This window comes from Pelodiscus sinensis, chromosome 7 (assembly GCF_052426305.1).
Source record: "Pelodiscus sinensis isolate ZL-2025 chromosome 7, ASM5242630v1, whole genome shotgun sequence".
Taxonomy (NCBI): Eukaryota; Metazoa; Chordata; order Testudines; family Trionychidae; genus Pelodiscus; species Pelodiscus sinensis.
The window spans coordinates 36,638,000-36,665,414 of NC_143058.1; the positions used below are offsets into that span (position 1 = coordinate 36,638,000).

General features: G+C 42.7%; 1 protein-coding gene across 2 annotated transcripts; it reads left to right on the plus strand.

Moving 5' to 3' along the window:
• Positions 1-26,901, plus strand: GCA (grancalcin). Of its 2 annotated transcripts, XM_075933505.1 has the most exons (9): positions 1-161; positions 8,443-8,616; positions 16,537-16,590; positions 19,092-19,161; positions 20,018-20,061; positions 20,329-20,476; positions 22,846-22,959; positions 23,728-23,786; positions 24,878-26,901. In XM_075933505.1, the coding sequence occupies exons 1-9, from the start codon at positions 36-38 to the stop codon at positions 24,902-24,904; spliced, it is 816 nt and encodes a 271-aa protein (XP_075789620.1). In that variant the 5' UTR covers positions 1-35; the 3' UTR covers positions 24,905-26,901. The 2 variants fall into 2 exon arrangements, with proteins under 2 accessions (XP_075789620.1, XP_075789621.1); XM_075933506.1 differs by lacking the exon at positions 16,537-16,590.
• The last annotated feature ends 514 nt before the right edge of the window (positions 26,902-27,415 follow it).

The window sequence follows — 27,415 nt, forward strand, 5'->3', positions numbered from 1 at the left end:
CCCGACGACAGAGGAGGCGGGGAGCCCGCTAGCCAATGGCAGGGCGCAGAGACTCCGGGCTTCCGCGGTCGGTGGGGCTCCGGGGTGACTGGGCGGCGGCAGGTTCCTTGCCGGGCTGTGCGAAGTGTGTCTCCGCCATGGCCTACCCGGGGTTCGGAGCGGTGAGTGTCTGCGAGCGGGGGACAAAGCCGGGCGGGGAGAGGCGCTATCGCCTGGGCCCCGCACCGGACACAGGCCCGAGCCTGGGCGGGGCCCTCCAGACCCGGCCGATCCCAGGCCCCGGGGCTGCCGTGCGGCGCAGCGGTGTCGGGGAGCGAGCGCTCGAGCCGTCACGGGCAGGGCCCGCCCCGCCGGCCGGGCGTAGCAGGCCCCCAGCGGTGGCCCGTTTTGCGCGGGCGGGGAGCTGGGCGAGCCCGGCCGCCGCGCGTAGGCCCGTGAGGGCGCAGGCCCGGGCCTCTTGCGACGCGCCGGGCCGTGGTACGGGAAGCCAGGCAGGCGATTGCGTAGGGCGGCAGCTCGCCTCACTCGGGGCGCGCGGGAGGCCGGGCAGGTGCGAAACGGGGGACGTGGCGCTTCCCGAACAAACCTGCCCCCACGTTTCCAAGCAGAGCCCGTCTCGGGGAGGAGCTGCCGGGGAACTGGGGCCCTGGCGCCTCTGGCCTTTGCGTCACGCACAGGCCCCGTTCTCCTCGGAAGCAGTTGGGGCCCTGCTGCTCCGGCAGGGAACGTCCTTCTCGCAGTCCTGGGTGGTGTTGGGCTGGAATAATTATGGAGCCCGGACTGTCGTTACAAACCACCCCGGAAGCGTGGGGATGTACAACAGGAGGCACACCGTGCTATAAACCCACGTTGTACTTATATAGGAAGCCACTTGTGAATAGGATCGTACGCAGTAGTTTTTCCCGAAGTAGGGGGGTGGGCAACCATTTCAGACCAAAGAGCCATGTAAGAATGCCCATTTGCATGACTGAAAATACATAACTTAGTATTATTGATCATTGACATGATGATTAATAATAGCAGAAATGAAACATTGTATTCACAGACTTTATTTAATGGGAATTCTGTATCTTTTCACACATTTCTGTGAAGTTTACATCATAACTGGTCAAATCCAGCTTCATGCATACATTCAGGTGGACTTCTGTCAATCTTATGGCAGGGGGCTGGGGATGTGGGGGTGCAGGAGTCATGGGGAGGGTGCAGGAGGCAGGGAGCTGGGGATGGGAAGTAGAGTATGTGGGGAAGCCCAGAGGCCAGATGGGGTCGGACTGTGGGGCCTGCCCCAGGATCGGGGTCAAGGACAGGATGCTTTAGCTAGATGGGTGCTGGGCCAGGCTGCCATGGGAGCAGCTGCACCACAGCCACAGGTCTGGCTCATGGAGCAAGCCACCCACCATGAAGCATAGCCCAGGAACTGCCAGGCAGCTGCCATATCGCCTGCCCCGGCCACCGCGCCAGGGTTGGGGAAGGGCTGAAGCTGGGGCCAGAGCCACTGTGGGGCTGTATGATGGGCAGTCACCCTATGTGCTGGGACTGGAGCTGGGGTTATGGTGCAACTGCACCTCAGCCCTGGCCCTAGGAGCAGCCACACTGTGGTCCAGCTCTGGCATACAGGATAGCAGTCTCCTGCGCAGCTCGAGTGGGTCATGTGGTGATCACCAGAGCTGGAACCGGGCGGGGTCCCAGTAGGGACAGTTGCACTGCAGCCCAGCTCTGGCACACAGGGGAGCCAAATATCGCTAAAAGAACCATATTTGGTGCCTTGCTGAGCCATAGGTTACAGGTCCCTGCCATAGTATGTGCTATAAAACTGTGAAGACATTTCCACTAGCTGCTGACCCCAGTGTCTTGCCTTATTCCACCCCCACCTCTCAATCTGGAGCATTGCCGTTCCCCATTTCTGAGGGGACAGCCATTACTCCCAAGTGGGGCAAGGCAGGACTATGCAGGTAGTTCCAATCTAGGAACCACTGCAGCCTGAGGTTTGGTTGACAAAACCCTCTGGTGTGTTTAGTAGAGCCTTGCAGATCCATGGATATCCACTTTATATCCGCAGGTATCTGCATCTGTGGATGTGCGTATTTGCAGCTCATTTCTGTGGATATAGATGTGGATACAAAATTTTGTATCTGTGCAGTGCTCTAGTGATGAAGGAGTGGGGGTGTTAGTGTGTAATTGAATAGTTGAGTAACTACATCAAATTTTAGCGGTTACATGACTATTGGATAGTCGCTGGGAGTGGGCCTGGCTGACAGTGCACTCCTGGCCCCAATTCTGGGAAGCCCTCTGCCACCAGTGTTCCCTCTAAGCTGTGGGGCAGCACAACTTCACAGGTGATTAATCAGCCCTGCCAAGTCAGAGGTTCAGGGCTCCTATAAAGCTGTGCTGCCGTGTAGCTTAGAGGGAACACTGCCTGCCACCCCTCGCTGCTGCCTATGATCTAGAGCAGGGCTACTCAACTTTGAAAGCCCCGGGGGCCACAATGATATTCATAGCACATGCTGAGGGCTGCAACTTAAGTATGGTTGCATATAATATGTAAATATATATATGCAAATAGCTTTTCACACAAACAGGTATGAATACAAAGATTAAGGCAAGACTACACAACACACAGGCCCCATTTAAGTCAGTTCTGCTGATATTAATAAAATGCAATATTTACCTGATTTCTATCCAATATGACAGCACTTTTAATGAACAATGACAGTCCAGGAATTTAACTACTAAAATGCATATGAACAGAAGACCATTATACTGACTCCTTTTTTGTTTTGGCTCCTGCCCATGGACTGTATGTTGAGCCCTGCATAAACCCAAATTGTGGGCTGCTTGGTGAGCAGCCCTGATATAGAGGCAGCAGCTCAGGATGGCAGTGGGGGCTCCCTGGGAGTGCACTATCTACTGGCCCTGCCTCTGGGGGGGAGCATTTTAGTAACCATGTAACCGCTAAAAGTTGTTGTGGCTACACGATTACTAAAATAAATTATATCTAATATCCTTAGTAGAGACTCTATTCTTGTATTTTTAACCAGGGCTCGACAAATCGCTGTTCTACTTGCCCGTGGCGAGTAGATTTCAGCCAGTCACCCTGTTCACCGGCAGCGCGCGCATGCGCAATGCGGGTCTTGCGCATGCGCGGTGCAGGGCTGGCGAGTAGATTTTGCCGCCGTTTGTCAAGCCCTGATTATAACTATGGCATGACAGAAGGAAAATAAACTCAGTGCCTTGACCTACTAAAATGTTTTCAGCCAATCAAATTAAAGCAAAACCAATACAAAGCTTTTGTCAGTTTGAATCCACAGCCAGGTATTTACTAACTTTGAAAACAGGCTTCTATATCTCTCCCAACTTCCATGACTCTCCACTGAGATTATCCTTTAGTACAGCACTTCTCAAATTTTTTGGGCTCCAGAGCCCTTTACAGGGATAAAAATTTATGCGGAGCACCAACAGTCTACTGATTGTATGTACCTATTCATGTTTCCAGTTTTTCAACCTCCTGGAGCCCCTGGAGATGTTTCAGGGCGCCTGGGTGGAGCACAGTTTGAGAAACACTGCTTTAGTAAACCCCTAAATATAAATCAATGCTCAGTTGCCCAGATTGGCTCAGGGTGTACTTAGGTGCTGGGTTTTTCAGCTTTACTTAGTTAACAATAGCTACTAGGAATGTAAATTACCTTTTAAATTGTTAACTGGTTAAATGACTAAAATAACATTTAACTGGTTAACCATTGACAGGTAGGCGAAGCCTCACCTGCCTGCCTGGGCTGCTGTAACACAGCGGGGACTGGAGTCCTGCCTGCCCACCACAGTGGGGGCCGTCTAGCCCGCTGCATATGCTGGATCCTGTTGGCCAGCCTTCATACTAGGGATGTTAAATTACAGATAGCTAATTGAATAGTTAATGGAATTTCCATTGACTACTTGATCAGTTGATGGGGGAGGGAAGGTGCTCACTACCCCTCCTGTGGCTATGCAGTTTAAATACACCTACTCCATTTAAACTGCAGAGCTGCAGCGGGATTAGCTCCCAGGGGTGATGTGAGCCGGGGCTAAGCTATCCCTTCTTGCGCCACCTCTGGACCAATCCAGCTGCAGCTCTGCCTTTTAAATGTAGTAAGAGCTGCCTGGCTCTTATTACGGGTTAGACCTTTCTTAATCAGGACTCTCTGATTCAGCAGCATTCCTGGTTTGGAAGCACCAAAAATGTTCCAGGACCAGAGAGTCCTAAGGAGGGCTGGTGGCTGGGAGCCCTGTAGTAGGGCTGGAGCCCAGTAGCAGGACTTCCTGTGGCAGTGAAACCAGGAGCTCAGCAGTAGGGCTGCTGCCCATTGGTGACACTGCAGGGGAAGGGTGCTGGGGTGGGGGAAGGGGGGAGAGGAGTAGGGGAATTGTGGGGCTGTTGCCTGCCAGAAAAACTGCCTGGCAAGACCGGGAGGCAGTGGGCTTGCCCACCTGTGGGGCTGGGAACCTAGCAAAGGGGCTGCCCCAACAGCACAACCAGAACTCCTGCATCCCTGCTGCTTACCAGTGGCTTGGCTGCGTGGCAGGATTAGGAGGCAGCGGGGCTGCCCCATGGGGCTAGGATCCTGACCATGGAGTTGAGTGGTGGCAGGGCCAGGAACCTGGGAGTGGAGCTGCAGCAAAGAGCTTGGCAACCCTGCTGCCTCCCTGCAGAGCTGCCAGGTGAGACTGGGAGGCAGCAGGGCTGCCCAACAAGGCTGAAGCTCAAGTGGGGCTGCCACCCAGAGGCACACCTGAACTCCAGCGGGGGGGCTGCCCTGTAAAGCCGAAAGCCCGGCAGTGGGGCTGCTACAGTGGGGCTGGGAGACCTGGCCTGATGGCAGGGGGAAGCTGGCTGGGAGGTGGGTAGCGAGGTCATGACTGGGAGGCTGGTGGCAGGGGTCTCAGAAATTACCTTCTCTGGTCCAGCAAAATCCCTCATCCGGGCCTGGCCAGGTCCTGAGGGTACAGGACCAGGGAGGTCTAACCTGTACATTTAAAAGGCAAAGGCATAGCGTGGGACCCAGCACAAGGCGGCACTGCTTCAGTCCCGGCTTACACCACATCCAGACTGCTGTGGCTCTGCTTTTTAAATGTAGTGAGAGGACCACTGTGCCTCTGCCTCCCCTACAATATTTCTCCCCACTGCGGAGACGGTGCTAGGGGGAACCAGCTTTTAAGCCAGCTCCCCCCAGCACCATCTCCTTCCCACAACCCTTGCTGCTTCTGATATAGAGGCAGACAGGGGGCGGGAAATTCGGGTAGTCGACTAGTCTACTTGTCTTTTACATCCCTACTCCATACTGCGGGGAATCCCACCAGCCCGACGCAGGCACGGCCTTATCTGCCACCTGCACACAGCTGGATGGACTCAGCCAAGGCTGCTCCAGCCTCCTGCAGTTGGCAGTCCAGCTGGTTACCTGTTAAGCATTCCAGTAAGCCTAATGCTGACTGGTTAACTTTTATCCCTGATAGCTACATGAATCCCAGCCTAAATTCCCTGTAAGCTACTAGGCTGCTCTGTGCATTGGCTATTAAGCCCCGTTCAAGGCTGCAGCAGGGAGAGATGCCTCTCCCCAAGTCCCAAAGCTGCTGGGGGAAAAGGGCTCCTTTTTTCTGGCCCCAAGATGGGGCTGCTGCGGCTGGGGAAAAGAGGCCCCTCTCTGCCAGCCCCAGCAGGAAGCAGCCAACAGCATGTCTGCTGCCTGTGCGTGTGCGCGCGCGCGCTAGTAAGCAAGAGCAGTGGATGTGGCATGCCACAGAACCTCATGCCTCTGCCTGTCCTCCAGAAGCTTGACCTTCTGGCTGCTTCCAGGGTGCAGTGCAGAGCCTCAGGACAGGCAGGCACAAGGCAGCCTGCCTTAGGGTCACTCATCAGGAGCTGCCCAGGTAAACCTGAGCCCACCCATACCTCAAATCCCTCATTCCCCAGTTTATACCCCCAATCCAGAACCTTTACCCCGTTCTGCATTCCAGCCCCTAGCCCAGAGTTCCCTACTGCACCAGCCCTGAGCCCCTCTCTAAACCCATATCCCCTCTCTCATCCCCAACACCTCATCCTACCCCAGACACATAAGAATGGCCATACTGGGTCTAGCCCAGTATCCTGCGACAGTGGCCAATGCCCAATGGCCCAAAGGGAGTGAACAGAAACAGGTAATCATCAAGTGATCCATGTCCAGCCCCTGACAAACAGGCTAGGAACACTATTCTTATTAGGCAGAATGAATAAATATGGATCGACCTAACCTTCATGCATTTATCTAGTTCTTTTTTGAATCCTGGTCTTAACATCCTCTGGTAAGGAGTTCCACAGGTTGACCGTGCACTGCATGAAGAAAAACTTTCTTTTGTTTGTTTGAAACCACTACCTATTAATTTCATTTCGTGACCCCTACATCTTATGATACTCACACCTTTCTCAAGACACAGCCTTCTCCCACATCAAAGGCTCCATTTCGAATCCTCACTCCAGCCCACCTATGCCACACACTGTTGACGAGTAGAATGCCTTTTTTGTTATGTGATACCTCACCTCCAAATCAGTGCACATAACAAAAGTCATTTGTACATGGATGTAAATATTAGGGGGAACGCTAGAGCATTTGTCACGTAGGACCATTTCTGCTTCCTTAAAGCTATGTTGGAAAGTACTAATTTTTAATACTGTAACAGGTATTATCTTAGCAAGGAGAGCAGCTTTTTGCATTTCTGAAGGGTGCTCTCTTTGGATCTGAGGCTACATTTGAAATATTACAATGGGAGAGAATGGGGCCATTTAAACTGCCTTGAAAAGAAGTATCCAATATTGACAGCTGTCTCTGCAGAGTTTTCTATTTTTATGTCAGAGCTTTCCATTGAAGCATCAATGTGCGAAGTTGATTTAATTCCTTTCTCAGAATGGCTCTGGTTCACCTTCCAGTTCTGTCTCCCACCCACTAGTTCCATTGGCACTGCTATTTGTGTCTGAGCTACTGCTGAATTATTTTGGAAAATACTGTGTTTTTGTTGATGAGCACAAAGTAGTTAGCATGTTCATTATATTTTTTCTCTCATTCTTTAACGCTAGCCAGCAGCTCGTCATAAGATGGATTTTCAGGTCTCTCCTCCACGTGTCTCTCTCGCTCTCTCTCCTCCTCCTCCTGCATCCCCCCCCCTTTCTCTCTCTGTCTCTCAGCTCTCCTCCGCCTCCTGCCACTCTCTCCGTCTCTCTCTTTCTCTTCTCCTCTCCCTCCTGCCTCTCACTTTGAGGAGCACGGAGCCCGAACGATCGCTTGTGCCACTTGCTTCCATGCGGCAGCCCGGCTGAGCAGCGCAGAAGTCAGCTGAGCGCCACTGCGGGAGGCGAAGGGGGCAGTGACATTCACAGCGAGGGATCGGGGCTTGGAGCCATTGTCACACAGCACGTCACCGCCCTGCCCTTCTTTCCCTTCCCGCCGTGGCAGTCGGCTGACTTCTGCGCTGCTCAGCCACAGGGAAGCAACTGGTCGTTTGGGCCCCGCGCTTGCATGGAGGTGCTGCCTGGGGACTGCAGTGCCCAAACCGCCCCTTGCGCTGCTTGCTCCCCCACGGCTGAGCAGCGCAGAAGTCAGCTGAGCGCCACGGCAGGAGGCGAAGGACATGACTCGGGCAACAGCGCCCGCCCAGAGGCAACAGCCAGCATTTCAGTGTTACAGAGTCACAGACATTGGGCTACTATATATATGATGTCAGTGTCAGAACAAAAAAACCCTCCAAGTTGGAAGGCAGTCCTTATGGTAGTAATAAAAATAAATGCTTACTGGAGGATGGGGTCCTCTGCTATGTATCTATAAGTATTATTTTAGTAGTCCAAGTCCATCTTTTTTAGCATCATATCATTTTTCTTCTCAGCCTGTCAAGACTGCTGAAACAGTTTGTGTAACTGATTTAAATAACTGAACTGTTTAACACAGGAACGAAGAGTATAATACATAATAGAAACTGCAGGTCCCATTCAATGATTAGAATTTATTATCCAAATTGGAATTAGGTTACGATAGCCTACTTTGAATGTTTTGCAAGTAAATGTCCAATTTCCCTGTTTTATACCTCATTTAAAAGAGAACTAAACTGCCATTTCTCTTCTGATGGTATATCATAACATTTATTTTATAAGTACAATTTATCCCTTTCCAGTCACAAGGTAAACTATTAGTTTTAAATCTATTCTTAAACTCTGAATTAGCAAGTGTTGAGTGATCACCTTTACCTTTTTTTTTTTAATTTAAACATATGATAATGTGCCAGTTTGTTATGTCTTACCAATGAATTTGAAGTGCTATGATTGAATTAGGCTATGCATTGGACATTTTATTAAAAGTACATCACAAATAAGTTGACTTTTTCAGTGGAAGTCTTTTACTATAGATTGAGCTGGTGAACACACTAAAATATTTCTCTCTTTCACAAAAGTATGGCGGTTACAGTGGTCAGATGCCAGGAATACAACTGAGAATGGGACAGCCAGTGCCAGGAGCAGTACCAAATATGTCTCAAGGAGCATACTCTGGATATTCTGCATATTCTGGTACTTATTCTGCTGCTGCTGACCCTATGTGGACTTTCTTCGCTGCTATTGCTGGACAGGTACGATAATATTTGAAATGTAATTAACTAAGTAAGCTCTGTGAGTTGACCTAGCAAAATCATCTTTTTTTCTGTGAAAGAATACTCAGCTTGTTCAGTACATTGTTATTAAAGCTGTCTTAGAAAGATGTCTCGCCAAGTAAATAAAAATGAATTGCGTTTAACAATAATGGTAACTAAAACTGGCATTTGAGTTTGATGTCCCCCATCTCTTATTGAATAATAGCATAAAGCTTAATATCAGTAGTGAGCTGTAAACAAGCTTTCATCCTTAATTAATACTTCCTTAATCTGAACAAACGTTATAGTTTTAAATACTTGAAGTATAGATGTTTTTTAAAAATACCAGTGATTGCGTAAAGTAAGAACCAATTACTGTCTGTCCCCCATCTCCAAAAACAAGAGCCTGTTAAACTTTTACAGATTTAGTGGACTTACTACTCTGATTAATAAAATAGGTCTTATAAGTATTCCATATTCATGTTTCTTTCCCTCCAGGCCATTTTTATAGTTTTGTGCCACTCGGTGCCATAATTTTTATGTGCACATAGCAAAGGAAAATACTAAAATCCTGTTCAAGTGGTTTCTGAAACCAGGCCAGGATTCTCATTCACTAATTTTAATGCTTTCACATAGCCTAAAAGTAAAGACATGCAAGAACATGGTGTCTAAAAGGAGAGTCCCAAGATACTTAAATCTCTAAAATGAAAGCTGCCTGAATTGTATTCAAGTGTTTTTTTTAACCTGAGGTCTTAAGTCTGATATTTTAAGTTTCTCAGTCACATGTTACTATCCAAACAGAGTCTCTTAGGGTATGTCTACACTACAACGTTAATTCGAACTGACTTAGTTCGAATTAACTAACTAATGGATCCAGACTAAAAAACTAGTTCGAATTAGTGTTTTGCTAATTCAAACTAGCATGTCCACATTAAGTGGACCCTGAACCGGGCTTAAGGATGGCCGGAAGCAGTGCTGGCAGGGCATCAGTGGAGGACTTAGAGCATGGAGATGCTGTCTCAGGCTAGCCGAGGACTGTGCTTAAAGGGTCTCGACCCCCACCCCGGACAGACAGTTCTCAGGGGTGCCCCGCTTCAAAGCAGTCCTGGCTTGGATTGCCCAGACTACCCACACTGGGCACATCACACCACTCAGCCATCAGCCCGGCTGCACTTGCCGCAGGCTGCCATCTGGGGAGAGGAGGCAATTGGGGGGCTGCAGGAGAGCTTCCACCCCTAGAAGCCCGCAGAGCCAGCCCAGTCCTCCCCATCTGGGGCTTGTGCCCCATTCCTCCCTCACCTCCTTCCACTTACCCTTCCCTAGCCCCTCTTCTTGATGTACAAAATAAAGATAACGTGTCTTCCAAAATGGAATCTGTCTTTATTGAACAAAACTGGGGAAGACTGGGAAAAGGAGGTGGGAGAAGGGAAGAGAGAGGCTGGGAGAGGGGAGGGCAACTAAAATGATCAGGGGTTGGGAACAGGTCCCATATGAAGAGAGGCTAAAGAGACTGGGACTTTTCAGCTTAGAAAAAAGAAGACAGAGGGAAGACAGGACAGAGGTCTCTAAAAGCAGGAGTTGGGTGGAGAGGGTGCATAAAGAAAAGTTCTTCATTAGTTCCCATAAAGAAGGACTAGAGGACACCAAAGGAAAGGAATGGGTAGCAGGCTTCAAACTAGTAACAGAAAGTTGTTCTTCACAAAGCAAAGAGTCAACCTGTGGAACTCCTTGCTGCAGGAGGCTGTGAAGGCTAGAACTAGAACAGAGTTTAAAGGGACGTGAGATCAAGTCATGGAGGTTGGGTCCCTGGAGTGGTATTAGCCAGGGGGTAGGAGTGGTGTCCCTGCCCAAGGTTTGTGGAAGGCTGGAGAGGGATGGCACGAGACACATGGCTTGGTCACTGTCTTCGGTCCATTCCCTCCAGGGTCCCTAGGGTTGGCCGCTGTCGGCAGACAGGCTACTGGGCTAGATGGACCTTTGGTCTGACCCAGGATGGCCATTGTAAGCTCAGGGCTCAGGGTCGGGGGTCTCAGTGGATTCTCTTGCACACCTGCTCCTGGGTGGCCAGGCTGGCAGTTCTCCTGCCCTAGCCGGCCACTTTCCTGTGCCTAGTGCGGAGATCGTGGACGAGGTCCACGATGTCTGCACTAGCCCAGGCGGGTGCCCGCCTCTTGCGGTCCCGGGCAAGCTCCCGAGAGCTGCCAGCCTGGTCCCGGGAAGATGGGGAGGGCTGGGGGTCATCGGGTGGGTGGCTCGATCCGTGCCAGGTGCAGGGTCTGCTGGCTGGGTGCTGGCAGGCTTGCACCTGGCACGGGCACCGTAGCCAGCCTATGCCCCTTTAAGGGGTCCGGGGCTGGGAGGGGGGCAGATGAGTTTCCCTGGTGTTGGCCAGAGTGGCCACCAGGGAAAGCTGGGGAGGGCTAGCCTCCCACTAGTTCGAATTAAGGGGCTACACACCCCTTAATTTGAACTAGCTAGTTCGAACTAGGCTTAATCCTCGTAAAATGAGGTTTTCCTAGTTCGAACTAAGCGCACCGCTAGTTCGATTTAAATTCGAACTAGCGGAGCGCTAGTGTAGCGCCTATTAAAGTTAATTCGAACTAACGTCCGTTAGTTCAAATTAACTTTGTAGTGTAGACATACCCTTATTTATTCAGGATCGCATTATCTCTTTTAGTAAGATGTTGATGGAGGATGTACATATAAAAATCTAGTCACTTTTTAAAAAATTGGCTTATTGTGCCACCATGCTACTGCATGGATTTGAAGAGCCATATAGGATATTTAAAAACTGAGGATAATGTATACATAGCTATTGTATTGAGTGGGGGTGAAAATAAAATATCATGCCCCATTCTTCATTATGTTTGTGATGGGAATGGTGGCAACAGTGCAACATATGATCCAATGATGTAAGGAGTAAGAACCAGAAATGTCTACAGTGTGATCTTTGTGGGAGAGGGCGAGGAGTGCGGGAGGAGGGAGAAGGGGAAAGGAAAGACAAGGATTCATAGAGGGCATGTGCATAGCCCCACAGGTTACTGTTCTCTAGATGGTTTGGGATTTGTGCTGCGAACATGCACATTCCTAAGAACGTGGATCTGCAGAGGCAATGTATTTGAAGATCTCCAGTTACAGGTGAGTAATCTTCTCTTCTAGATTACAGGAGCGGCTTTTCTTTTCTTCTAGCATAAGTCATACAGTCATTACAGATTGAGGCTGTGTAGTTCAATTTATCTATTGACTTCTACTTTAAGATGTATTGTGCTGCCTTGACTCTGCTTGCATCTTTTATCCTTTATTTCCTTTTTGGTGCAGAACATCACATATTCTGTTTTGTGATGAGTCTTATCTGCCTTTGTCCCTACTAACCTGTGGAAGCAGAAGCAGGTTGATATACTATAAAATATCTGCAGTGCTTAGAGCAACAGACTTTTTAAATACATTCCTGAATAAAGGGTTAAATTATATTAAAACTGATGCACAGCTGTATGTGATTCCTGAGCAATACTTGATCTGATGGTTCTCAAAACATGCTTGAGACATATTCTAGGAGGATAAAACCTATACAAAAGATATTAGCAAGACCACAGTCAGACTTTATAATTAAATTGCTTCTCATAGGACACTCATGATTTCCCTTGAAAAACTGTTGTCTCATTGATTATAGCCAGAAGGACCCACTTGTTTATCTCTGAATAGCAAACCTGTCTGATATGTGGAGAGATGCATAAATTGCTGCTACTAGGAGAAGTAAAGTAAGGCTAAGCCTACACTTAACAAAGGGCTGTATGGCCATAGCACCAGCACTGGAAAAGTGCTCCTAAATGGTCACCACCTAAACAAGAAGCTTAGCTCCCAGTGCTGGGAGCCTGTTTACACCAGCGGTGTATGGAGCTGTAACTTGCTGCACTCAGGGTGTGCTTTTTCATACCCTTGTGCAAGAAAGATGCAGTTCAGTAAAATGCCACTGTAGACAAATCCTTAAACTCACTCTCTACTTGGACGCTATGGCTACGTCTAAACTACACCCCTCTGTCGGCAGAGGGATGTAAATTAGACATATTGAAAATGCAAATGAAGTGGCGATTTAAATATCCCACGCTTCATTTGCATAATGGCGGCCGCAGCTTTTTTCCCCTAAACGGGGCTTTTTGGGGGGATCCTGCCCCCCCCCCCCGGCAGTTTAGACGGGGCATTTTCAACAGAAATGCCCTGTTTCGAAAGATCATTTTGAGGCGTACAGGATCTTTTGAAAGGGACATTTCTGTCGAAAATGCTCCATCTAAACGGCCTGATTTCCCCCCCCCCCCCCCCCCAAAAGCCCCATTTTGAAAAAAGCAGCAGCTTCCATTATGTAAATGAAGCATGGGATATTTAAATTCCCACTTCATTTGCCTTTTCGATACGTCTAATTTACATCCCTTTGCTGACAGAGGGGTGTAGTTTAGACATAGCCTGTATTAGGACTGAGATGATCTAGGGTATAACTAGGGTGATTTGATTTTAAATCGGCTAGTAGAAGACGTTGATTTACATCAATGGTATTCTTGTTTTGCATTCGTGCTTTTTATGATTATCTTCCTAAAGAAACTTTTTGATTCTCATTGATTGGTAGCCATTTAAAACGTTGATTTGCAACTAAGTATAATACTCTTTTTGCTGAATACGATGATACTCTGTACGTATACAATTAAGCAATTTTGTTGCTTACCATACATTTGTATTCCTAACTGTTCAACTTATGTTAAAAATGGTGAATGACGTATTCACTAGTGATTTGTGTCCGGCTATATTTGGATGGAAATTGGAATTCATTTATAATGTGCAAAAACATTACAATTGTTTGACTAGTTCAGCAAAATTAAACCTTAAATGTGCTGGATACGCAAGGGAAAAATGTATTCAAAACATTTTGCAATTAAAACTTGGAAGTATTATCCTTTCATGTAATTATTTCTGGTCACTATACTTTTCAAGATTTTAGAACTACAGTACAACCTCAGAGTTAATACCAGAGTTACAAACTGGCCAGTGATTCGCATGTCTCATTTGGAACTGGGAGTAAGTCAGGCAGCAACAGAGACCAATCCCTCCCCTCCCCCCCCGCCTTTCCAGGGCGAATAAAGTTCAGTATTAAATGTAAACTGAGATGGGGGAGGAAAAGCAGCCTTCTTCTGCAGAATAAAGTTTTCAAAACTGTATTAAATCAGTGTTTAGTTATGAACTTGAACAACTGTAACATTTTGTTTAGCGTTACGAACAACCTCCATTCTCAATGGTCATAATTGTTAGTCTCTATTGAAGTAGAACTCCTCATACCTAGTTTTTATTCATAAATTGGAAGAGAAAAATAAGTTTTCACTGCTTCTTCAATTCCCAGTTGGTTTTGTAATTTTGAATGAACTAGTCATTGAACTGCGCTATATGAATAAAGTGAAATGATTTAGCACTTGAATAAAATCTGATTCCAGATGCTAAGCTAGTGACTTTCACCAGTTCAATGGCTTGACCGTCTTTTAAAACTTCATAATACTATTTTTAAATTTAATTGAAATAACTTTTACAGTACATTTAAACCTTAATGCAAGTTGACAATGTAAGTACACTTGTTTAAAAATATCTAAATACAAAATCTTAATTATTTTTTCCCTTGTAAACCACTCTGGGTATTGCCCAAAAAGGCCTTCACCATTTTACTCGCCTACGGCTATTAGCCATTTTGCTCAGGCATAAGGATACATAGCTACACAGGTCAAGATGCAGGAGTAATGCCACCGTGCATAGCTCCTGACTTTATAATAGTAATTATTATGAGATGATAGTTTACTTCCGTGAAAGCAGGATCTTCTGCAAGACCACTAGTGACATGAATTAGGATTCTATCATTTTCACAGGCCTGGTTTACACTAGGACCTTAGTGTGAAATTAGGCATCCCCCCAAGTTTGATTTTCTAAGTGATACATCCACACTTCCAGGCCTGTTAGTCTGTGATAAGGGGCCATGGAATTTGAACTCTGTAGTCCTGCTTTTCATGAGGAATAGCCCTATTCCCAAACTTGTGTGTCTGAAATAACAGTGTAGATGTTCTGGTGCCGCTAATTTGAACTAATTGGCCTCCAGGAGGCTTCCTGCAGCTCCCCAGAGTGCTTCCTCGGGCTCTGAGTCCGAGGTAGCGCATCCACATGAACAGAGTCTGCCTCAGACTACATTTGATTCTTCCCCATAGTAAGGACACAGAACTTTGAATTTGTAAAATTAAGTGCCCAGAAGTCAAACTTTACTAAATTTGAAATAATTTTCTAGTGTAGCCATGGCCATACTGTTTCAGAGACATGATACATGATCCCAGGCAGAGGCCCAAAACTGTGGGAGACAATGTGAGAAGGCATAAACAGATTAGAAGAAGCACCAGCATTTTATTTCTCAGTGAGTAATGGTGGGGGTAGTGCAAGGAAGAAAGGAAAAGGTTAAAAAAAGAATATGCTAGTTTGCTCTCTTCTTCTCCCCTAAAAGGGGTTAGGGGAGAGGAGAAAAAGAAAGAGGGACTGGACATTCCTCTCTTCTGGTTAGGCTGTTTCCTTACAGTGACACTATGAGAGTACCAAAAGAAATGCACAAAACCTAAAGAATGAAGGAGAAAAGGTCATTGCTTAATTTTAGAGTGGATAGTGTGTTTTTCAGTTTCCAGTTTAGTTATGCAGCTAAGTGGATTATAAGGTGAGAAACTCAGAATTAAAAGTCTCCTCCATTCCTAGACTTGTGGGTTTCCCTTTATCCTGACACACTAACATGAAATTGTCCAGAGTTCAATTTGTTTTAAACTTTTAGTGTAACGATGACGTCATTCTACTTTTCAGGAATCTGCCTCCATAAGTAACTTTTGCAAAAGATCATTTATTGTTTTGTCAGTCAAGCATATCAATAGTATTATCGTTACTGTCCTCCAGCATGTTAGAGTGAATTTAAATTAGATTAAATCAAGACTTCGGTTTATAGACGTAATAGTCAATTTTGTATCTTGAATGCCTCAGAAGAGGCAAAGATCACACTTAGTCCCTAAACAGAATGGTCAGACTCCAAAATAGAGAGGTTGATGGATGAGTGTATTCCATAAATAAGCATTGTTAGAATCTGGTTGAACTACATACGAGCCACCTGCTTGCCTCCTGGTAGCATGCTTTATTATGAAATTATTAATACCTCCTAGCAAAGTTTGCAGGAGTCATTTCATTTTCCCTTGTTTTCACATTTTAATTTACTCAAATGTGTTAAGCTCAAGTGTCTCTTGGATAGCATTAGCCTAAAAATAGAGTCTTTCAAGTTTCATGATTATTGGATGAGCTAGTTCTGAACTATGGAACTCAATAGATTTGACACATTCCTACGGTTTGGTGTCTGTCTCTGATAATTCTGAAATAGCTTAGTTCATTCAGTTGTCTACCAAGGAATAGTGAGTGAATTTTATAGCAAATATGTGCAAACTTGCATTGTTTTTTCTGTCAAAATCAATTCTGTTCTAAATCTATTGAAATTTTACATCTGTCAATAAAAGTAGATTGCATCTAACAGAGGTCTTTTGTTGTCCACTCTTTTCCACATCTTTGTTTCAAGTGCAGTATGCTTTGCAATATGACAAACCTTGAAACATATTGGTCTGTCTTCCTTGAATGCATGTACATTTGTGTAACTATGTAACAAAAGCCCTTACTGTAAGTTGTGCTTAAGGGGCAGAGTTGCAGTTTTTGTGAGCTCTTTTTGCAATCTTAACTGAGCACTTGCTGACTCTTGGAGGGTTTTTCTTTTTCTTTTAAATTTTCAAATATAATATTATAGTAAATTTAGTTTTTTGTAGGGGGAATGCACATTCACTCCTGAAGTACGAGGCACATAACCACAATCTGTCATCTACCATGTAGCAAGACCAGTGGGGTGATGGAAGCGCTGGCCTTGACTCTCAAAGAACTGAGCAGGTAGAAATTCACAGAAACATGGGGATGAATTGCTTTTTTGGAGGGAGGGCAAAAGGGGGAAAATTGTATTTCTGACTTTTATTGTATAATTAATGACTAGTAAATGAGATTCAGAAATATAATATTCTCCTCACTAAAATTTTAAGCTATTCGGTTCCCTTTTTCTTCACTCTTCTTTTTTTGTGTGAGCTTACCCATTGAAAAAAAACCTTTCCAGGTGGGTGGAAAGGCTCCATACTGTGGAAATTCTTTCACCTTCATAGAGTTGATCATTTTTACTTTAGAGCCTGCCAGTGTTGTTCCTCAGTCAGGCAGATGGGATTGATGAAGAGTATGTGATTAGTTGTACTGTCTACACAGTGTTACTAGCTCCTGCTGTAACACAGTGATGGGTGAAATTCAGTCCTCCATGGAGAGCTGCAAATGGAACGCCTCTTTCTTTTCCCACTCCATTCAAGATAAGAATGTCACCTCTGCTCCTGCATAAAATCCAGTGATCTAAGCGGGAACAAGATCAGTCTTATCAAGATGGGGTAATTTTTGCTTTGCTTCTGGGAGTTTCTCTGAATGTGCTATCCTTGTGGCTTTACCATTAAAGCAGTATAAAGAATGGCAGGGCAAGGAACAAGAAGAATGGGTTTTACAATATTATCTCAGATTTAACTTCTATCTATTCATGGGACAAGCTCACCAAAAATTGGTTCTTCCTATTTTGCAGCTCATGTTTGATTTTATTTGTTTTATAAAACTGAAGTTTACCATTAGTGTAAGATAGAGTAGCAGTTTTAAAAAGTGACTTGCATGCTGGATATCTTTATTTAACTGTTTGTTGGCCAGACATAATATAGTAGAACTGTAATGTGGCTCTTCCAAAACTTAATGTATGTATACTTAAGTACAGTGAAAAGTTCTGTTTACCTGTCAGATGTCATTTCACCTGATATAAGATCTGCTCCATGTGTCAGACATTTTATACCTACTAGCAACAAAATACAGCTTACTGCCATAAGTTTTTAGCTCATGACAGAGTGGAGGCCAAGCTGATTATACCTTTTTACAAAGTTCCCAGTGAAGTCTAGATAATCTTGGTTAAAGTCAATTATCATGTGTTTTGTCATCCTCCCTCTCCGCCCTCCCCCCCCCCCCTCCACTGTCCCTGAAGATGATGTTCCTGTAACACTCATTTGTGCTTCTTGATCTTGGTTTTTGGAATTTCCTTTTTAGAAGATCTGATGTGGAAGTTTGGAGATCTTGTGTTGCCTTTTACTTTTGGGTGTTCAGAGGGCTGATCTGCACATGTCTATATGGGATGTTTAGCTTTCACATTCACTATTTTATGTTCTCTTATTGCATCTCTGTACTTCAGCTATAAGCAGTCCTGGCAGTGAAATAAGCAAGCTTTGGGGGTTATTTTAATATCCTTCTTTTGAAGTGCTCTGTGGAGATGCTTAGAGGACAGAATGTTAAGAACAGAGCAAAGAAGACAAGAGGGAACAGACAAAGTGATACTTGGCTGACAGGAAAAAAAAAACACCTCTGCTATAGTCACATGGCATGTATGTTAAAAAGCCAATCACTGGATGACATTATAACCCTCTTCATTGCCTTTAACTTAAAGGAATCTAGAGCACTGTGCAGCACAGTTGACTCTATTATTTTGGAATCACTTGTCCCATTACTGAAATACTATTACTGCCTTCAGTGTGGAACGTGGCCACTCTTTTTTATTCTTCATCTTTTCAGTTTTTAAAGTTGGTATTCTTCTAAAAAAAGGGAAACCTCTGTAATCTGTTTAAACCTGCACAGCAACACTGTACAATAGTCTAGCACTATGAATGAGGAATATGTATCCAACTGAAATGTAGAAGGATTTAGTTATATTTTATCAGGGCCCTGAAAATAATATCCCTGTTTTTAATAGCACCATGGGTTCTTTGACCATAAAACAGAATGTCAGTTTTATTGTGTGCATCAACCAAAAGGAAAAGTAGCAGAATTGCAGGGAACCCATGAAATATAATATGAGATGTGATGGGCAAAAGAAAAGGATCTGTTTAATTATTTGGTTCAGAACGGAGGCTCTTACACCTAGAATTCTCTTATTTCTATTTTGTTTGTATTAATAAGCTCAGAAAACATCTTAACCAATTAATTGGTAAAATGGTCTAGCTTCATATGAAAATTTTATACTAATTATCAGATGATGTCACTAATTTCATGGCTCATTTTGAATAGGTATTTTATGTTAAGATAGAAATGGATTCCAATTAATTGCTATAAACAAGGAATTCTGTTTAACTTTAGTGCTGCAGATTCTTGATTTAGATAAGACACAATTCTATTGTATTTTTAATTTTTAAATATTAAATACCTTTACATAGTTATAGCATAATGAATTAATTCATTTGTCTTCAGTTAAATGAAGCATCAGTGAATAATCTTTGCTTGATTTTGTATTGATAAGTGTCCATGACCACAACTCTCTGCACTTTTTTCTACAGGATGGTGAAGTGGATGCAGAGGAGCTACAGAGATGCTTAACACAGTCTGGAATCAGTGGAAACTATTCTCGTAAGACTTTGTATTGCTACTGCATGCTCTTTTTTTTAATCTGTGGGTGATATTTTGGAATTTCTATTTTTCAAGGAGCATTCCCTCTCTTTTCATCCCTCTTTCATTTCCTTTTTATCACAGCTTTTCACTTGGTGTAGGCATGTGTCCCTTCAATACACCTTAAATAAATGCCACAGCCCCGCTAATGCCAATTCAAAGCTCACCATTTGTGCTACTTGTGCACAGCACTTCCAGAGCATTTTATTTTGACTTTCTCTCATGCATTTGCTCTTAACACAACAGAGTATGAAAACAGTTGCAACTGCGGGGCCTGGGCTTTGGTGTGTGCTCCTATCCTCTCAAGACTGGATCATATCTTTGATTTTGATACCAACTCTTACTGTTCTTAAAGTATTACTGTGAATTTGACACAAATAGCCTAGTAGTAGAGCAAGTTTTCCTACACTGGCCTGCCAAATGTGGCTTCACTTTGAGATATTAAGTTGAGATTGTTACTTTGTTTCCATGGTCTGTTTAATCCTTGTTCTCCATAATGAAGAGTATTAATTCAGTATCAGTAAGAACATGAGTTGGATCACAAACTGGCTCAGTGAATGATAAAAAACAATCTTATGTCCTGCATTTTGTCCACATCTGATTCTTGGCCTAAATGACTACTAATGTAGAAGCAGATATCTTCATGTCCTTTCAGCCATCTCCTGCCTGATTTTGTTTTTCCTGGTGAGCTTTCAAAATTTCTTGCAAAAGCAAATTAACCCGTGTTGACTATTGTCACTGAAACTGCACTAGTTACTAGAAATTACACAAGTAAAATTAATGTACTTTTGATTCAATCATTGATTGTATTTTTCAGCATTCAGTTTGGAAACCTGCAGAATTATGATCTCCATGATGGATGTATCCTTCAGAAAATCTAGCCTGTAACGTAATCTTAATGTCAGTTTAAACTGATACATTCTGAGAAAAAACTAGGTTTTCAAAACATTTTAACCTGTTTTAGAACACTGTCCTTGGGCTCCATTCATTTTTAATATTTCACTGAAATTGATTGTTTTAGTGTTGTCAGTGTGGTTAGAAGTCAAACTGCCTCAATAATTTGGTATGTGCTGTTAAGTTAGTTAATTTTAATGTATTAACAAAAATAACTTAACAAAACTACCTCAGAGAGATTATACAGGAAAAATGGGATTTAATGAATTCAAAGAACTCTGGGCAGCTCTTAATGCTTGGAAGCAAAATTTCATGATGATTGATCAAGACCGAAGTGGAACTGTGGATCTTCATGAACTGAGTCAGGTCATTACAGCTATGGGTAAGACAGCATTTGAAAAACTTCTGCAACCTCCTGTCAGTTCTGTTTAATGCGATATATTACTGGTTTAATTATAAGGATGCAGCAAGTAGAGTATGGAAGTTTGCAGTGGAGGGAGTTGCTACCTGTGGATCAAAGCATGGGGCTTGTCAGCAGTGTTGTACAGGTGCTATACTTTGTTCCTGGAACTCCTTGATATTAACTAAGTATTTTTTCCACTCTTTGGCTATCCCAGAGTGCTGATATACAGTTATCTTCAGATGGAAAGATAGGTCATCTGGACACACATTTTTGAATATTGAGAAGAGACCTCTTAAAACAAATGCCATATTTAGTACTCAACAGTGTTCATTTTCACAAGTTTACATGCAGCATTTCTTGATATTGGCCTACACAGGGCTGCATCCATTTGGGGTACAGGAGGAAAAGGAAGACTTTCAGTATATTCTGCCCCTGGAGAGTCATGGGTAGCCCAATTTGTTTTGAGGGTACAACATTTCACCAGAATATAAAGATACACACAAGCAGTGATGACTCTAGAGTCTAGACCATCTTATAGGGCGGATGTAAACAAGCCTGTGTGCTTCCCTTTGATGGCAGGTCATTATAGTGACTAAAAGTTGCTCTTCATCTATATTCTAGAAAACCCCATTTAAAGTTATATGAAACTTTCATAGCTGTTGCTAATCAACAATAATAAATCAGGAACCAGTGCCAGAAATTGAACCAGCATAAAAATGCTTTCTGTTAAACTGCATTTCTGGAACCCTGATGTATAGTCAGATATTTCCATTTCCCTCTTGAGGGGGAAGGACTAATGATTTTGTGAATCAAAGTGCTTTTGGTATTTGGAGCAATAGTTATGTTGTATGTGGGCTATCCCATACACAATCTACCCATAAGTCTCTGGGCTGCAGCCATTAGCTGACTCTAAGTTAATAACTAAATAGAGGTAGAAGGTGAAGGTTAGCTTCCTAGTTACTCTCTTGAATCATGTTAGTTGAAAAATGAGCTCAGTACTAGGTGATATGATTGCAGCTCAGGTATTGTCATACAGCATCGTAGATGTAGGGACATGGTCTTCAGCAATGCCAGTAGGTACCTCACCCATACTGAAATTCAATATGGGTGAGTTACTTTGCATAGCTGAAGACCATGCCCCTACATCTACACAGCTATCTATGGCAATTTTCTTGTGTCCTGTGCTGTCTCATCTATGTTTCTGAAGTGTATGCAATTTAGAAAATGTGAAATATCTAAATAAGATTATTTCCCCCCCTCTCCTTCATCTGAGTCTCTGTGTTTTCTGAAGTTATGAGAGGGCATCTAGAGCATCCTGTATTATTCTTGTAACAATTAAATGCAGGTGATGCAGTATTTCATGTTCACAATGCTTCTGGCAGACTGGTTTTGTAGTCCTCACCTTTTCTTCATTTGCCTTTGTGTGTGTTGCTAATTTCCCTTTTCTCTTCAACCTGTCAAAGCAGCATTAAAACACAAACTGCTCTTTGTATAGTGGAGAGTCATGCTGTCTATATATGCTGCACTCTCACTTGTAAAAGGCTATGAGTTCAGATAAGCTTCTCTGTTGCAGAGTATATTCTAAATCCATGTTTCTCAAAGAGTACTGCAAAACCACTTTGAGAAACCTATTAACTGGTTGCTCCTGTTTATTTGCCGGCGCTGTGACCATGGAGCCTCATGTTTGCTCTGTTTTGCTGTTCGCAGCCAAGGGGAGCTTCAGGAAGTGGTGTGGGCCAGGCTGCCGTTTCCCGTGGCTCTCCTTAGTTGCAAATGGCAAAACGGAGCCAATAGTAGCCACAAGGCTCCATGGCTGCAGTGCCAGTAAATAAACAAACCGGCGAAGGTTTCTCAAAGTGGTTTTGTGGACTACTTTGAGAAACACTGTACTAAATAAAGCAATTGACAGATGAACAGAATACTAAACCTTCTTCTACTGCTTAGCCTTGTCCACGAGCTACCCTCTGGCTACTTGTGCTAAGATCATGAAAAAAAGTCAAGGCTGACCTGATTATTCAGAACTAGCATCTCTATTTAGTATGTTTATTTACTTCATTTTTGCCCTAAGTGAAAGATTAAATGTTTTGAGTGTTCTTGATAATGCCTGAAGTCATCCTTTCAAATACATTTCAGGTTGGGTGCATGATGTAAAATGGAATTGTTCTAATGTCAGGAAAATTTGAACTTTTCCACTACTGTATATGAACACTTTTTTCATTATGACCTTTTGTCTATAATGCAGGATGTATGGTAACTTATTTCTGTAGTCTGTATTTTCCAAAGATGATCCAACAATCTGTTGCAAAACTGACATACTGGCTACAACTTCCTATTTTTTGGTCTTCTAGGTTACAGATTAAGCCCTCAAACGCTGACTGCTATTGTAAAACGTTATAGCAAGAACGGCAGAATCTTTTTTGATGACTATGTGGCTTGCTGTGTGAAACTACGGGCATTGACAGGTATGGAGATTTTGTAGTTTTTGAAATAGAGTTCATTCTAAATTCTGAACTTCAGCGTTCATTCTATATTTTCCTCATCTAAAAATTGTAATCACAGAGCAAAGATTGTATATCAAGTTGTGCTTAAATCTCTTACAATTCTAAGATATTTGTAACGCTTTATTTTGTGTATAAATGTCTTCTGTATTTTGAGTAACAGTTGTTTGGTATTCAGGATATCCGAGAGAGTCATTTTACTTTTCTACAGATTGAGCCTCTCTAGTCTGGCGCCCTCAGGACCTGACTGGTTCCGATTGAGAGAATTTTCTGGACCATGGAAAGTCAATATTATCTAGCAGTATTACCAACACTTCCACTGCCTACTGTGGTGTTGAAGGGAATTTAGGGGTAAATTAGAACTTAAATAACAGCACAGAACACTGAGAGCTATGACTAGTGGCTGTAAACAAACATTATGGGATGGCGGGAAACTTGGTCTCTCCCTTAAAGTGGACATCTGGCTAGCTAAAATCATTCTGATGATGGATGTTTCTGGACGAGAGAGTTCTGGATTAGAGAGGTTCAACCTGTACTGTAATTTAGATAGAATGTTAAAGGAAATAAATGAAGTGTTTAATTGGTTCAAAAGTGACAAATTTGCCTTGAAAAAAATGAGAAATACTTGACAAAGTATACTACTTCCAACCAAAATTATATTTAGTGTCTACATTAAATACTTGGGAGCTTTTTGCAAAGCTCCAGTTTACTTACTTTATGGTTTTTTATAAGATTTTTTCAGGAGACGAGACAACATGCAACAGGGATACGTGAATTTTGTATATGATGATGTAAGTATCGGTAGACAAAATACTCAAATTTGTCAGAACTATATGAAAATCTTTGTTGAAAATGACTGACTAGAGCTGCATGTTTAAATTTGACTTTAAAACCTAATCTTCTATTATGTGTTTAGTCGTATCAGAAATGTTTCTTTTTATAATACTCTCTGGTTGCATTTACAGCTGTCAATTGATGTGCGTTAGCACCTTCGATTAACACAGGGAAGGATTAATGGGTTAATTTTTTTAACATGTTAATCGCAGATGTTAATACTGCACTGCCCCTTTGAAGCGCCAATCTAGCATGTCAAAGGGACAGCGCATTAGGAGCCAGGGATCAGGTTTTTGCGCAAAAACCTGTGGAGCATCCACACCTCAAGCTTGTTTTTGTGCAAGAAAGTCGACAGAACCAGAGGGCTTTTTGCGGGGTAGGTATATGTCCTTCTACAAGGAATAACTTCTTTTTGCGCTACAGCTCTTGCGCAAAAAGGCATGTGGGGACTCTCTGCAGGGGTTTCTTGCGCAAAAGGAGCCTATCTGAAAAAGCACAGGTCTCTGATGGATATTTGAGGTGTGGATGTGGTTTTGTGCAAGAAGTTTTTGTGCAAGAACTCTTCCGCAAAAGACTTCTTGCACAAAAACCCTGCACTGTATACGTAGCCTCAGAGTAAATTCATTGTCTTAATTGGACTTACCAACCAGTAGGAAGTATTTGTAGAATCACCCTTAGATTGTAACAGTCATCTGTTACCTATGGCACGGACTTTTAAATGTTGAAGATAAAAACAAATCTCTTTACGCTTTATTTCTTTTGTAATCCTTTGAACACTTCTAAGCCTTTTTTCATCCAGTAGACAAGTCCCAACTTGTGTTTTCACACTTCCTTCTAAGCATTTATTGTTCTCTTCATCTCCCCCTTCACCACAACCCCATTTACCCCTCTTCCCTTCTCAAAAAAAAAAAATCTGGCAAAACCAAGACCGAAAATTCCTGAACTCTTTAGATGACCTGAGAATTTGTAGTATTCCAGTTACTGATTACATTTCCAAATGTGGTGGTGTGCTAAGTTAGTGACCTTGATTTTTTTTTTTTCCTTCTAGTTTTTGCAGTGTGCCATGGCAATCTGAGCAGTAGGCTGCTGAAGGATATAGACTCCGACCTGTGAAGTCTTCTGTTGAGAAGAAATTAACTGAACCTGCTGTGAATTTAATCTGTAGCAGGCTTGCCCCATCTTTCTGCCTATTAAGACATCCTCTTTGAATAAATGTTTTGATTTTCGTGCACAGTTGGGAGCAATAAAGACTTTTTTCATTTTTAGTTATTTTTCAGAAGCATACTCTTTATATCTTACATGCATAATTCCAGACAAGTATCCTATTATGCACAAACTTTTTGCTTGTAACTGTTGCAAGCACAGATCATTTTTATATGTATTCAGACTGCATACATGAGTAGAATAACAGACATCCTGGTTCTTAATCTAATATAGTATTTCATGTGACCATCAAAGTGGTGACATACTCAGAGGAATTTTAGCTGCTTGGAGATGCTAGTTCAATTTTCCACTAAAAACACAACTTGTAACAAGTCTAGGGAGCTTTTGCCTAATAACTTGTTTCAGTAGATTTTGAGATAGTCTGTTACAACTTGCTCTTCTAAGGATTTATTTGTGGATTTGATTATACGTTTTCAGTAAAAGTTGAGACCCTCTTTGCTAATCAGCATGCAGACAGCAAAAACAACATCAACAAAAAATCTTTAAGGGACTATTGTGAGTCTTCATAGAGTTCATTTTTCTTTCAGTTTGAAAGCTTTCAAGCTCTCAGCTACTTCGTAAAAATTGACTGCCGGTTGCCCCTCAAATTAATCAACCTGTTCCATTTTGATGTAAAAAAAATCCCTTAAGAAAATACAAATGTCTGACTTAAATCCTATCTTGAGCAATCCCTTGCTAGGATTTTTCAGCAGTGCATCTCTCAGAGAAGTAACCACAATCAACCTGGTTTTGTTTTTTTTTTAGTCCCAAGTTTTGGAACAGACAGGTAGTGTAGGTTCTGAATCCTTACAAGCCTAGCAGGGTTTAAATTTGAAATTATGCTCATGTCAATGTTTGAATTGGAGATTTCCTGTAATTAATTGAGATTGCTCTATGGTTAGGAATTTATGGAAATATTTTTCTCATGCCAAACAAGACACTTTTAAAGTCTTGTTGTTCTGTTGTGTGCATCTGTATGTATACATTTTGCCAATGAGCTGTGTCGTATGTAATTCTGTGCTTCTTATACCTATCTCTATAGTGTCACAAGTATACTACTAAACATAATTTGAGAATGATTTTGCTGAATATTTTTGATACTGAAATGTATTCCACCTTTTTGGATCCTTGTTAATTGTATTTGCATTATAGTAACATGGAAGTAAATTTGCAGATCTGTAGCCAACTAATTATTTGCATATCCTGCTGTTAAAGACTGAAATAGTAAACAGTTTTTGTGCAGGTTTAGACCTATTGCCAATATGTCTTCATGTTGTAAAGAAATGGAATGAATATACTCATTTGTGTACTAGTATTTTTATTTGGAAAATTGCTAACTGTTTACAAGTCATCTTTTGATATTTTTTTTAAAGAAACTAGCATTCAAATGGCTTGCCGTACATTGTTGTACAAAAACCTGTTAATTTACAGGAAATGCTAAAATTGATGGATGATTCATTTCATCTAGGTTTAAAACAATCTGCCAGAATTTTTTTATCAGGCTTTCCAATTCCATATTTAAGTGGCATCAATCCTAGGGGCAGTTTTAATTTAGTCCATCTCACTTCTATTCCAAAGAGTATAGCCACACTTTGTTCATTAAGACAAAAATCCCAAGTGGGCATAGCATTTGCTACTTGGCTTTTTTTTTCTCATGAATAATACAATTTCATCTACTACTCATACATAGTTCTACAGCAAGGAAAGCAACTTCTTCATGGTGATTTCATGTAATAACAGGGTCCAATATATGCTCCTCTTTAATAGTAGAAGTAAAACTTATTGTTATGATCACTTGTATGATTTCACAGTGGATTTTATTTCAGTATGTTATCTTTGCCCTTATTAAAGTAAATTATAAAATATTCAGACAGTATTTTTGTTCCATCTTCCTTTTTCTAACCATTTTTTTTAAACCAATACACACTAAATGGCATGGTTGATTAGTTACATGTAATACACCCAAGACAATTGGGTGGATGAGGAAAATGTGAAATCAGTGTGATCATGGGCCAGGGCCCTCCTGAATAGTCTTATTCAAGATCAGCAAGAAAGTACCTATTTAAAGCATTCATACTTCCAGAAAGTCTCTTCACCTATGTCTAGACTACAGGTTTTTGGTTTTTTTTAAAGTGGCCTTTTTTCAAAAAAACTTCACTTGCATCTAAACTGTTGCTGCATTCTTTCAAAATTAAATTGAAAGAACCTGGTGGTTTTTTCGTCAGCAGTAAACTTCATTTTACATTCTTGAATACAAACAGGGCTTTTTCAAAAGAGAGCATCCAGATTGCCTGGGTGCTCTCTTTCGAAAACGCGGATTGCGTTTTTGAAAAAAGTGGTAGCTGTCTAGACTATCTCTTTTGAACGAATCTTTTTCAAAAGA